The sequence below is a fragment of the Diceros bicornis genome, chromosome 39 (genome assembly GCF_020826845.1).
Source record: "Diceros bicornis minor isolate mBicDic1 chromosome 39, mDicBic1.mat.cur, whole genome shotgun sequence".
Classification (NCBI taxonomy): Eukaryota; Metazoa; Chordata; class Mammalia; order Perissodactyla; family Rhinocerotidae; genus Diceros; species Diceros bicornis.
The window spans coordinates 16,479,149-16,492,598 of NC_080778.1; the positions used below are offsets into that span (position 1 = coordinate 16,479,149).

The following is a 13,450-nucleotide window of genomic DNA, read 5'->3' on the forward strand; positions in this document are numbered from 1 at the left end:
ATCTTGCATTTGCCAAAGACTATTCTAGGCTCTGGGGATACAGCAGAGACTAAAACAGAACAGAATCCCTGCCCTCATGACACTTACATTTTAGTAAAGTACACCAGGAGTTATATTGGTGTCTTCCATTTGTGAAGCACTTTTAATTTTCCAAAGCATTCCCATAGCTAATCCATCTCCCTGAGAGTGACTATGGCAGGCATGACTATCCCCACGTGGTAGACACCCCAGATTGGATATGGATGGAACCTGGAGCCATTCTCCCTCAGGCTCCTGCAATCCTTGCCACTTAGATTTTTCAGCTAACCTTCATAGACTTGATCTTTGACAATTTACCTAAAGCTCTGATTAATTTAAAAGAGTTGCTCATGTGATAGCATAAATTTCAAATTCACTTCAATGTAGCACTTTTATTCTTTTTATTTTTTTGATGAGGAAGATTGGCCCTGAGCTAACATCTGTGCCAATCCTCCTCTATTTTGTATGTGGGATGCTGCCACAGCATGGCTTGATGAGCAGTATGTAGGTCTGTGCCTGGGATCTGAACCCACGTACCCAGGGCCACCAAAGTGGAGTGTGCAAACTTAACCACTATGCCACTAGGCTGGCCCCCAATCTAGCACTTTTAGACAGTGGATATAGGATATAGACACCTTTCTAAAGTGAAATAGCACTATGTAAAAGTTTATCAAATACGTTTTCAGCTATTAATACCTACAAAGTATCTATGGAAGTAATCACAACATTCTTATGTAATAAACATAGACCACTCTTTGGTATTTCTTCTGTCTTTGTAAATTATAATAAACAAATTGTTTATTAAAAATATAATAAGCATATAAACCATATGCTATTTCTTATCTCATCATCAATCAAAATCGACAAAATGTTTGCTAATATTTATTTATATTCCTACAAGATACCATGGTGTGTCCCAGGAAGAGTTAGGCACAGGCCCTCTCCTCATGGAGCCTGTAATCCAGCTGTGGAGATGAGGCATGCCTACACGAGAGGAAAACTCACAATCCAACACAGTCTATGATAAAGTTATAGTGACTGATATAGACTGCAATGGCCAGCCCTGGTCTAGTGGTTAAGATTCGGTGCTCTCACTGCCTCGGCCCAGGTTAATTTTCTGGTCAGGAAACCACGCCACCCATCTGTCGGTTGTTGTACTGTGGTGGCTGCGTGTTGCTGTGATACTGAAAGCTATGCCACCAGGATTTCAAATACCAGCAGGGTCACCCATGGTGGACAGGTTTCGGCAGAGCTTCCAGACTAAGACAGACTAGGAAGAAGGACCTGACCGCCCGCTTCTGAAAGAATTGGTCATGAAAACCCTATAAATAGCAGTGGAGCACTGTCTGATATAGTGCTGGAAGGGGAGAGGATGACACAAAAAGATTGGGCAGAGTTCTGCTGTGCTGGACACAGAGTCACTAGGAGTCAGAATCCACAGCACTAACAACAAATAAAAAACAATGCCATAGAAGTTGAGAAGTGGGTGTGAACTCTGAGGTGGGCTGGATAACTAGGGAAAAGTTCGTTTTTTAAAAAGTAGGGCCATAAAAAACTTTTAAAGGATGTTCATAAATGATACAGGCGCCAAGGTGAAAAATAAAATATTCTAGACACTGGGAACATGGAAAGAAGGGGAAGGGAGGGCAATGGGGCCAGATTGAACGCCAAGTGAAGGACTTTGGACTTGCTATTAAAATTTTTGCGTGTGTCCCTCACACTATCTAAAACCTCATAGAATCTAAAGATCCAAATGAAGGACTTTGAAGTAAGTGCTGAGCCTGTACAGGACTGGCTGAGTAAAACTGAAAAGATGGTGCAGGAAAGCAGCAACCGCCTGTATGATCTGCCAGCGAAGAGGCGAGAACAGCAGAAGCTCCAGGTGAGAAGACCACGTCCTTATCCCCATCCTCTGTGCATTCAGGTGCATGCCGAGCATCCTGGAGTTAGCTCACCCTCCTTGAGTATAGTGTGTCCTTTCCCTCTTTCTGACAGATTTTCTGTTTTCTGGCTTTCCTTTAAGTATGATTTGTTTCCATCCCGTAGTCTATATTGTGTGTAGCTTGGAAATAATGAAGGCTTCAGGGCACACGTGTTGCTCGCCAGTGTTTATTTCCGTGTTCTTTGGGCCAAAGCTTCGTCCGCCGTGTGCTTTCCCCCCGCCTGTTAATAGTAACCTGCTTGTGCTTTTCAGTCTGTCCTTGAGGAAATAAACTGCTACGAACCTCAGCTCAACAGGCTAAAAGAGAAGGCTCAGAGGCTGTGGGAGGGACAAGCTACCAGCAAGAGCTTTATGCACCGAGTGTCGCAACTGTCTTCTCAGTATCTAGCTCTAAGCAATTTAACGAAGGTAACGCCTGCCATGTGCTGTGTGTGAGTGCGGTACAGAGCTCACAAATCTGCAGTCTCCGTAGGGCCGTGCGGGGTGTCAGCCTGACAAGCCCAGACCGGGCATAGGCCTCTAAGGGCTATTCCCAGCCTTGTAACCCGAGACAAACATTCGTGCTGCGTCGTCGTGTGGTTGAAAAGAGCAAGGGAATTTCCAAGATTGAAGTGACTTCCAATCTCTATTATTGCACAAAATACTCCCTTTAATACTGAAATGGTGTGTTCCCCAGGGCTCTTATTTTGAAGACTCAAAGCATACACGTAAGGCAAACATTCAGAATTTGGGGTCTAAAGAAGCTCGCGTTAAAGTACTTTAGAAAAACATGAATTCAAAGCAGTTTAAATTTTAGTGGACTAAATATAGTGAGTTTGGGATATTTTTTAAAATCTGTCTAAATTCTTTATATTCGTTGTATAGTTGTCAAGGATGTGTTGATTGAGAGGTTCAGTTCAGATTCTAGAGCAGAGTTCAAAATTGGCAATGATTCATATAACTGATTAAATCTCTCTTCTACCAGCTTAGAAAGAAGTGAATGGGGTTGCACTTTGACCTCATTTAGAGCATTCAGCTGGTATAATGCAGAGCCATCTTGAACTTTGTGGGGCAGGCCCACCTTGTAACATTTGTTCCCTATGTTTCTCTTTTGCATTTCAGATTTTAGAATGTAAAGAACCTACTGTACCTTGGCTTCACCTATTTTAGTGTGGACTTACTTCTGGTCTGCTAATTTGAGTCTTCAATAAAATATTGTTGAGACAGTTCCAGTAGTATAGGTCTTGGAGTAAATAGTCTGTGTTTACATCCATGTTTTTTCTATGCATAAGTTACCTTCTTTTGTCTTTAGAAAATCTGGCACATATCTAAAATTAGAATGAATTAAGGACATCTTTCGATTCCTTTGTAATTATTTAGATACCAAAAATCAATAGATATTTGAATGCTTTAAGAGCTGTAAACTATATTCATAAAATCTTCACTGTGTTGGATATAACCTTGAATTAAGAAATAAAATCAGGGCCGGCCCCGTGGCTAAGCGGTTACGTGCGCGCGCTCTGCTGCTGGCGGCCCGGGTTCGGATCCCGGGTGCGCATCGACACACTGCTTCTCCGGCCATGCTGAGGCTGCGTCCCACATACAGCAACTAGAAGGATGTGCAGCTATGACATACAACTATCTACTGGGGCTTTGGGGGAAAAATAAATAAATAAAAAATTAAAAAAATAAATAAATAAAATCATATTTATGGTCCCAATTTTTAAAATGTAGGGATATTACAAAATCTCAGATAACTGTTGACTTAGAACTGGCTACAGTGTAGGTCGTGTGGGTATGTGGTATCAGTTGAGCCAAATGTGATATGTGAAAGCTAGAAATTACTTTGATTCGTCTCCCAGACAAGGCATGAGGCAGAAATTTTACTGATTCTGAAAAAATGTCACAACTCTCATAAAGATGAATAACGACAAAGTTGAGGGGCAATAAATTGTAATTGTAAGTTTTCTGCTTTTTGATCCAATTATTCTCATATTTTTACTATTTACAAAGATATTTCACACATCTCCCAGATTAATACAGACTTGTATCAGATCTGTGCAGCATATGAACCTATGGCTGATTGTAGTTATTTGAGCCAAACAGGGAGCTTTACAAGTTGAGTAGCTTTAGGCTGTGAAGTCTCTGTGGAATGGACAGCTGGAAAATGATTTCTGTCATTTCCAGGAGAAAGTGTCAAGGTTGGATAGAATTGTTGCAGAACACAATCAGTTCTCCCTCGGGATTAAGGAACTACAAGACTGGATGACAGATGCGGTTCACATGCTGGATTCTTACTGCCACCCAACATCAGACAAGAGCGTGCTGGACAGCAGGATGCTGAAGCTTGAGGTGCGCATTTTTAGAGAAATTTCTCTAATTTACAGAATTTGTTTTTCTCAAAATTTCTCGTCTCCGCCTGCCTGGTGTGATTATGTCACGCTCTCCCCACAAGAAATAGAAGAATGCTCTGTGAGTGTGACTCTCTTTGCAAAGGATGGCCTTACCTAAGTGTTCCTGAATCATTTGACCCCAGACACGTTCACCCCTAAATGCTAAGTGAGGTAAGCCAGACAGAGAAACACAAATACCATACCATTTCACACGTATGTGGAAGATAAACACATAGATAAGGAGAACAGGTTAGTGGTTACCAAAGGGGATGGGGGTTTGGGGAGAGCGAAAGGGGTAAAGGGGCACATGTGTATGGTAACAGATAAAAAATAGACTATTGAGGGTGAACATGATACAGTCTCTGCAGAAACTGAAATATCATAATGTACACCTGAAATTTACAGTGTTACAAGCCAATATGACCTCAGTAAAATAATTTTAAAAAAATATGGGGTTGGCCCACTGGCATGGTGGTTAAGTTCACGCACTCCCCTTCCGTGGCCCAGGTTTAGCAGGTTCGGATCCCAGGCATAGACCAAAGCACGGCTTGTCAAGCCATGCTGTGGCGGTGTCCCATATAAAGTAGAGGAAGATGGGCACGGAGGTTAGCCCAGGGCCAGTCTTCCTCAGCAAAAAGAGGAGGAATGTCAGTGGATGTTAGGTTATGGCTAACCTTCCTCAGAAAAAAAAAAAACAAGAGGATTGGCAATGGATGTTAGCTCAGAGGCAGTCTTCCTTAGAGACAAGAAAAAAGAAAATAACATCCCAAGTGTGGTTACTTGCTTGATATAGCCAGTTAAGAGTCTAGTTTCAAATTACATCACAGACACATTTATTCTGAGCAAATACTTTGATAAAACATTTTATAGAGCAAAACATTTCCCATCTTGTTCAACTCACTTGCCTGCCTGTATCATTTAGTCAATTCTTCTCTCATCCCAAGATACTAGTTCTATTTTACATTTGTGATAAAATAATTATTCTGCATTCATTCACCTCTCATTCATAGACTGGGTGTCTTCTAAGAAACTGGCACTCTGTCTTGACACCAAGGATTCAAAAGTGAGTAGAATATGGTCATTGTCCTCAAGGGCTTCATTGTCTGAGGCTGGAGGCTGAAACAGAGAAGAGAATAATAACAGATAGGCATATGCTTACAGAATCATACACACGCAGGAGTGGATGGTGCAGGAGGGACAGGCTTGAGAGTCAGAGCAGGTTTCTCAGAAAGTCTGACACTAAACCGAGATTTGAGAATGGTACCAGCATGAGAAAAGCCTAGGAAAACAAACAGCATGTGTGTGACAAATTGCTAGCAGTTCCTTCTTGCTGCAGCAAAAACTGATGGGTAAAGCTGACTTTGTAGGTGTTAGCGAGTCCACATTAGGAAGAGCGATGAAGCTCTGCCTTTTAGGGGATAACATCAGTTTTAAACTTTGAATTCAAACCTTCCTTTTTATATAGAAAAAGAATAGTGCTTGAAATATATAAATTAATATATGATATGATTAATCTACTTCCTTAGGTTTGTTGTGCTGGAGACCTTAACATCTATGAAGCTCTTCATCCTGTGACCTTTGAGAATTCACGAATTCTATTGTAGCCTATTTTTCTCTTATTACAAACCAGTGAACTAAAACTTTAGTGGAAAGAAGGGATTATTCAGAGAAGAATTGAGACCTGAAAAGTCAAGGCCACTTTGAGACCAGTGGGTGACTGGTGACCGGTTTCTGGCCCTCACCAGCAAATGACTCTCCCACCCTCCACCAGATCAGCCTGAGCGATCCAGGGCTCAACGCACTTGCATGTCATTCTGCTGTCTTCTGGAGCCCTGCAATATTTGAAGTCAGAAATGTTAAGCATGCAAATGACAAAGGACTTCTGTATTTGTTTTTACAGGCTCTGTTATCAGTGAAACAGGAAAAAGAGATCCAGATGAAAATGATAGTGACCAGAGGGGAGTTTGTCCTTCAGAGCACCTCTCCGGAAGGCATTCCTGCCATTCAGCAGCAGCTGCAGAGTGTGAAGGATATGTGGGCTGCCCTCCTGTCTGCAGGGATTCGGTGTAAAAGGTAAGTGATACTAGAGCCACTACTGCGAAGCCATTACTAAAAGATCAATATAATAGCTCAGTAACAGACTGCTCCTGGGGCTTTCTTCTTTCTCTCCCTTCCTCCTTCCCTCCTTCTCTCAGTTTTTTCTTATTAGAACAAAAGAAACTGGCAGGTACAATCTTGCATTTAGGTTGACTTGCAATACTATGCCTATGTTTTAAAATATCTATAACTACATGTTTCTTTTTGTTGTTGTTGACTGCTTAAAAAGTCAAAAGATAAATAAATGTTTCACCATGCAAAAATATATTAGTTAAAACCAAGTACTTTACTTGGGAAGTAACCCCAGGAAACACCACTAGGGGATGAGAAAGAGAGTCGAGGAAGGGAGGGCAGCCAATAAAGGGTGTGTTATCAAACAAGTTACTGCGGTGGGCAGCTAGAACTTAATCTGGCCCGGCGATGCTGGGAGCCTGTGTAGAACGTGTGTCTGGGAGTTACCCACTGAGGGCAGGGGAGCTGGAATCTTGTTAAACAAACTCCCATGAGTCAGGAGGGCAGTTGAGGGCTGTCCCCAGGGGGCAACAATCCCTGGCACTTCTTGCCAGCATCGCCCTCAAGCTGAGAGGGCACCAGGGACCAGAGAACACCCGCAAAGCCAAGAGTGCGTAGAGCTGGCAGTTGGACGTCCAGTTGGCACAGTGCTGCAGTGGTGTGGTCGGAGGGTATGTATGGGTGGAGCGCAGAGTATCTGCTATAAAAGGACCCGAAGCTTGCTTGTAAAATTAGACACAAATGATTAATGGAGTTAAAAATGTAAGATCCGCATTGAGAGCAGGAAGTGCTTAATTTGTCTGTAAGAGAAATAGTCGGGTTTTAATAATTAGAGCAATTCAGGGAACATTACCCTATTTCTCACGCGAGAGAGTCACTGTGCTTATTCTTGCTTTGTTCTTCCTTCTTTCTTTTATTGATTCCTTTTTTCCTCTCCTCTGGGTGCCCTGCTCAACTAGGTGGAGTTAAGGATTGATTGTCTTCCTGTTCAGAGTCTTGGCTTCCGAAAATCCACCCCCAGAGGATCTCTCCTGGTTTTGCCCTCAAGCCTCTCCCCATGTCTCGTGTGGCCTGGTCCAGGTTTTATGTCCAGTCTCACTTTTCTGTCTGTCGACCTGGACTTAACTGTCCCTTGCCTCCTGAGGCTATGCTTGCCTGGGACCCAGACTCGGATCTGATAAGCCCTGGCATTCAGCCCACCCTAAGCCTACCCGTGTCCTGATCTATGGCCTTCCTGCTAGTGGAATGGACACAGCAGACACAGTGATAGAGGTTGGCAGATTGGATATATCAGGCTTCTCAACATAGATTATTATTCTATCGAATACCTTTCAGTCAACTCGAAGGAGCTCTTTCTAAGTGGACAAGTTATCAGGATGATGTTCGACAGTTTTCCAGCTGGATGGACGGTGTGGAAGCCAGCCTGAATGAATCTGAAAGGCAGTATGCAGAACTGCGGGAGAAAACAGCTGCTCTCGGAAAAGCCAAGGTGGGAGCTGGATTCCAGATTCCATTTGTTCCCTGACAGGCTTCTTCAGAATGCCACAGTCATGCAAAAATGAGACTACCTATACACCCAGGGCTGTTCACATAGCTAAACTATATTTTGGGCTTTGACGATAATTTCTAATGGCTTCTTAAATCAGACTTCTGTTTGTGGCTATTTTATTAGTGAGTGAAAATTTGTCTTCCAGGAAAACCTCATAGACCCATGTTTTATGATACGTTTAAATTTGGCAATTTGTACTATCTTTTAATATCTTCAGCCTGCTCATCATTAGGAAGTAAAAATGCTTTGTTTTTATCACATCCTTTTGTGTTTCTACTTTTGTACATTTTTCATAACGTTTATATTAGTACAGTACATGTAAAGAGTTTTTAAATAAATAAATAAATTTGGGGGATATGCTCTTAAATCTCTTTTTTACTGATAGTAGTATTCAAACATAAAATTTTGGAGACCTTTGCTTTACAGCCTTACTCCAGGGCATATTCATTGGATGACCTGTTCGACCTCAACCTTACCATGTCCTAAGCATTTCTTACTCTCTTTTACCCCCAAATCCTTCAAACTCTTACATTCTCAATCTCAGTTCATCTGTGTCCTCCCATACTGAATACCCTCAATTGGAAACCTCGTCATCCCCAGCTCCTTTTTTCTCATCCCTGCTTTGAATTAGGCATTAGGTCCTGCTGATTCTATCTCAGAAATGTCTCCTGACTATAATCCATCCTTCTTTCCCTGAATTTCAACAGACTCCTATCTCCTGCCTTGTCTCTTGTGTCCATCTACTGTTCTCTTCATATAAAGGGGAACATCTCCCTTTCCTGCCTGTGTGCCCCGTTGGCTTCCCATTGTCTACAGTGTCAGACCAATCTCCCTCACTTGGTTTGTCAGAATCTCAGTAATCTCCTTTGCCATCCTCATTTCCTTCCCTCTCCCACTCTCCTTCCAGGCGTGCTTCAGCCTTACTGTATTTCTCACTATTTCCTGAACATGCCACATTAAATGGAATTAAAAGATTCCATGCCTTGGCAGAATCTCTTTCCTTTCGCAGAATGCCCTAGCTCTGCCTCTGGCACCTGGCAACCTCCTACTCACCTTTCTGAATTAGTTCAGAAGTCATTTTTGCTATGATAACACCACCACCTTAGGCTTAATTTGTTCTCCTGTTCTCTGTTGTTCATGTCTCTTTATCAATTTTAGAGAATATATGCTTACGTATCTCTCTCCTGCAGTGGATAAAGATGCTTAATTTTCTTGATATCCTGTGCATTTGGCTCTCTGTCTGACATAGAGCAAATGCCAAGCAAAAGTTATTTGAATGACTAAAAGGCCATATGTGACCTATATCAAATCACTTAACATTTCTGGGTCTCATTTATGCATCTGAAAATTAATGTAATCATAATTATCTACTGCATAGTATTATTATAATGATTTATTGCCTAATTAATTAAATTATTCATCTATTCAAGAAATATTTATTTAGAACTTGTTGCATGCAGGCATTGTGCCAGATTCTGGGTAAATGAAACAGACACGGATTGTGTTCTGGTGGGGACATATACACTCATCAATAAATGCATGAATAAATAACTATAACTGGTGATAGCTGGCATGCTGTGAGTGAGTACTGTGGACAGGGCTTATATAGATTGCTTGAAGTTGGGGGGAGGGACAGGAAAGGCCTCTCTGAAACTGCTGACAAGTAGACTATGCCCTAAGGAATTTAGTGCAGAGAAATTAGTCTGGGGAAGAGGTGGGAAAAGAGCATTCCAGATGGAATAATCAGCATGTCCACAGGCCCTGAAGAGAGAGAGAGCTTGGCTCAATAGGGGAACTAAAAGAATGGCTGTGTGTTGCTGGAGCAGAGGATAAACAGGAGTGGGTGCTGCGAGGTGAGTTGGCAGAGGTGGCAGGGACCAGATGATGCATCGCCATGTCGGCAATCCTAAGGATTTTCCGTTTGATCCTGACAGCATTGGGACGATAATCCATGTTTTAAGCTGAGGGGTGACATGATTCCATTTATGATCTTAACACCTTTCATCACTCAGGCTGCTGTGTGGAATATGGAAAAAGGGATGGGGCAAGAATTGGTGAAAGGGTACGTGCCTAGTGGGATATTACAAAAGTCCAAGTAAAATGATAACAGCATGCGCTAGGGAGTTTGCAGGAGACGTGAGGACAAATGTCAGCATATAGTGAGGAGATAGAACTAACAGGATTTCATCATGGGTGGAATGACAGAGTGTGGGGTGAAAGGGTGACTTCCAGTGTTCTGAATTGACCATCTGGGTGGGAAGTGGTGGCATTGTTTGGAAAGAGAATGAAAGAGAAGGGGGTTTGGTGGGGGCTGGGGAAAAATGGGAATGGAGTGGAGATCAGGAGCCCATTTTTGGGCAAATTAAGTTTGAGATATCCAAGTCAGTTGGAATCAGTATCTCAGAGAAAGTTCTGTGCCAGATATCAAATACACACACACACACACACACACACATTCATATATATATATATGGATGGATAGATAGTCTATCTATTCGTCTATCTATCCATCTATCTATCCATCTATCTATCCATCTATCTATCTATCTATCTATCTATCTATCTATCTATCTATCTAATTATCTATCTACAGATAGATAAACCTGAGATCACTTCTCAACTGTACAGTTAAAAATATCTTAATTTTAGCAGTATCATTGATATGATGATGTACATGGTAACTCCTTTATTTTTTTAAATGTTCTTTAGTTACTGAATGAAGAAGTTCTGAGTCACAGCAGCTTGCTGGAGACCATTGAAGTTAAAGGGGCTGGCATGACGGAGCACTATGTCACCCAGTTAGAATTCCAGGATCTACAGGAACGATACAGAGCAATCAAAGAGAGGGCCAAGGTATGGCTGACCGTGTTCCATGCAGACTTACTGAAATAGGAGTGTTTGGAGCTGTGCATATTTAAAGACTCATTTATTTTCAAAAATGACACTCTCATGAAAGCAGATAGAAAAAAACAAGCAAAATGAATTTTAATATTTTAAATATACCACTGGGAAAACCTAATAAAAACCTTCAAATGCTGTTAATATGTGCAAGTTACTAAAGGAAAATAATTCTCAACAAAAAATTCCTAGAAATTTACCAATGTAAGAAAAATTTTGGACAGCTTCAATGAAGACTCATAAATGCCTTATTATGTCTGGTGATGAGAGTTTTCTAAAGCAGAAAATAATCACCAGTAACATTTGTCATTCTTCATATAGTCCTCACAAAGATAATAAAAATAACTTTTCAGAGCACATCCTACTTTACTAGAGAAAGTACATGGAAAATTATATCCGTAATGAGTCCAAACCCTCACTGAAGTCATGATGTGAGAATTCAAGTTTTCTTCATTAGCAAAAGTGTATTTTTATGTCCAGTAAGTTAATTCATTTTTTGGCATGTCCTTGTTACATTTCATAAGGAATTCAGAGATCAGGAAGTTAATTCAACAAAATTATCTTGAAGAACTCTTTTAATCCTGATATTATGTTTTTATATTTTTTATATAAGTCTTGAAGTTTTATTCTTCCAGAAAACCATTCATATTCCAATGATCTAATAATCATGCTTTTCTGAAATTCCAAAAGTGGATTATTACAGTACATTGAAACTGCATGTAGTAATGTATTCCCATCTTAATCATCTTTTAAATGTTAATAACAGGAAGCAGTAACCAAATCTGAGAAGCTAGTTCGCCTGCACCAAGAATATCAGAGGGACCTGAAGGCATTTGAAGTGTGGCTAGGGCAAGAACAAGAAAAGCTTGACCGATACTCAGTTCTTGAAGGTGACGCCCACACCCATGAGACAACATTGCGGGATCTTCAGGTAAAGTCTGCTTCATCATAAAGCAAAGGAATTTTCATTCTGAACATAGAATTATTATTTTAAGCAGTGGGAAGTTAATATGACCTTAAATCCTATAAATAGTTATACGTATTAAGTGAAACCCTCATAAGGTCTGATCTAGAACATTCTGGGACCTCAGTAGCGTATGTCAGTCAAGATCACTTGGTAGGCAATTTAGACCCAGCAGGACTGGAACTTGAGGAATTCGTTCAGCTGCTAAGGTGACCTCTGACGGAAACGACTAGTGATCTAATTTATGGTGTTGACTGGCTCACCTGCCTGTTGCTTCCTAAGGGATCGAGTCGGATGTGGGACCTAGCAACGGGAGTCAAGAGAATGTGACACTCCTCGAAGTCAAACTGATAGCACCATCTTGGGCCATCTGGTTTTAACCAAACCTCCCACATTGCTGAAGATATAGAGCCAGGGTCAGAATCCTAGAAGAAGGAATCAGAGGAGCTAGAAAAAATGCTAGTGCTCAGGCAAGCAGGATGCAATTTAGAGCAAGATGGCAGACCTAAGTGGGGAAAGTGGTCCTAACCCATTTATTTATTTATTCATTCATCGTTTATTGACTACCTGATACAGTGCAGACACTTGGCTAGTTACTTCAGGTAAAGATGATTGAAATATTATTCCTGCCTTCAGGGAACTTACAGTCTAGTGAGAAATGCAGACCCATTGGTAGATCATTATAAACAATGTGATAAGAACAATAAAAAACTAATGCAAGGGATCTTACTGGAACATCAAAGAGAGGCCCTTAATCTTACCTAGAGAGATAGGTGGGGGTTAGAGAGGTGCCCCAAGAAGGGACTACCAGCCACACACAGTGGAGAATGGGGAAAGGCCAACAAGACAACTCCATGTCCCACCAGCTGTGTGTTGGAACTTACGGACATGCTGTCAGCGCTCATTAGAATTGGTTCAGGATTGAGCACGAGGTACCTACAGCTTACGCAAAGCGAAAAAAGCAGCAACTGAGATGGTTGTCACTGGCATATAAAATTTCTGGCTATTTCAGTAGGTCTTGAGAGTGTGGTATCATGGCAGGAGCACAAGGTTGGGGTTAGGAAGCTTGGTCTCTAATTCTTGGTGGGACCTGACACTGGGTGACTTTGAGCAAGAGAGAACCCCTCTGACTCAGTTTCCCCCACAGAGTTGTTATGAGAAAGAACTAAAAGAGATGAGAGAAAATCTTATTTAAATGATGGTCCATTCATTAAATAAATATATAGTAGAAGTTAGAAGGGTCATAATTTCTTTAGCTTATTTAAGGATCTCATCTATTCTGTTTTAAAATAGTAGGATACTCTGGTCTGCCAGATTTAGCTGTTGTAATCTATTTTAGTAGACTTAACTTTGTTTTTGCTAAATAACCCCTCTCAGCACTTTACCCCTGACACTCTTGGCAAGCAAATGCCAAGCTCTCTAGGTTTCTGTGTAGGAACTGGGCCAGTAAGTTACTCATCACCAGCAGATGTTTTTCTTGTTCCGGTCAGAAGAAAATGTTTGATTTCAGTCAATAGTAATGTGGCCCAAACCTAACTCCAGCCTCTCCTTTCACCATGCATTAATTCTTATGTTGTCTTATTTTGAGTCGCTACAAG

The 13,450-nt window shown here is 41.3% G+C and overlaps 1 protein-coding gene across 1 annotated transcript in view; it reads left to right on the forward strand.

Moving 5' to 3' along the window:
* Window positions 1-13,450, forward strand: part of SYNE1 (spectrin repeat containing nuclear envelope protein 1) — a 430,148-nt gene that overhangs the window by 210,566 nt on the left and 206,132 nt on the right. The window contains exons 57-63 of the mRNA XM_058534130.1: window positions 1,757-1,900; window positions 2,213-2,368; window positions 4,127-4,291; window positions 6,233-6,405; window positions 7,777-7,930; window positions 10,700-10,843; window positions 11,655-11,819. Coding sequence (XP_058390113.1) covers window positions 1,757-1,900; window positions 2,213-2,368; window positions 4,127-4,291; window positions 6,233-6,405; window positions 7,777-7,930; window positions 10,700-10,843; window positions 11,655-11,819 — 1,101 coding nt within the window. The remainder of the gene's footprint in view (window positions 1-1,756; window positions 1,901-2,212; window positions 2,369-4,126; window positions 4,292-6,232; window positions 6,406-7,776; window positions 7,931-10,699; window positions 10,844-11,654; window positions 11,820-13,450) is intronic.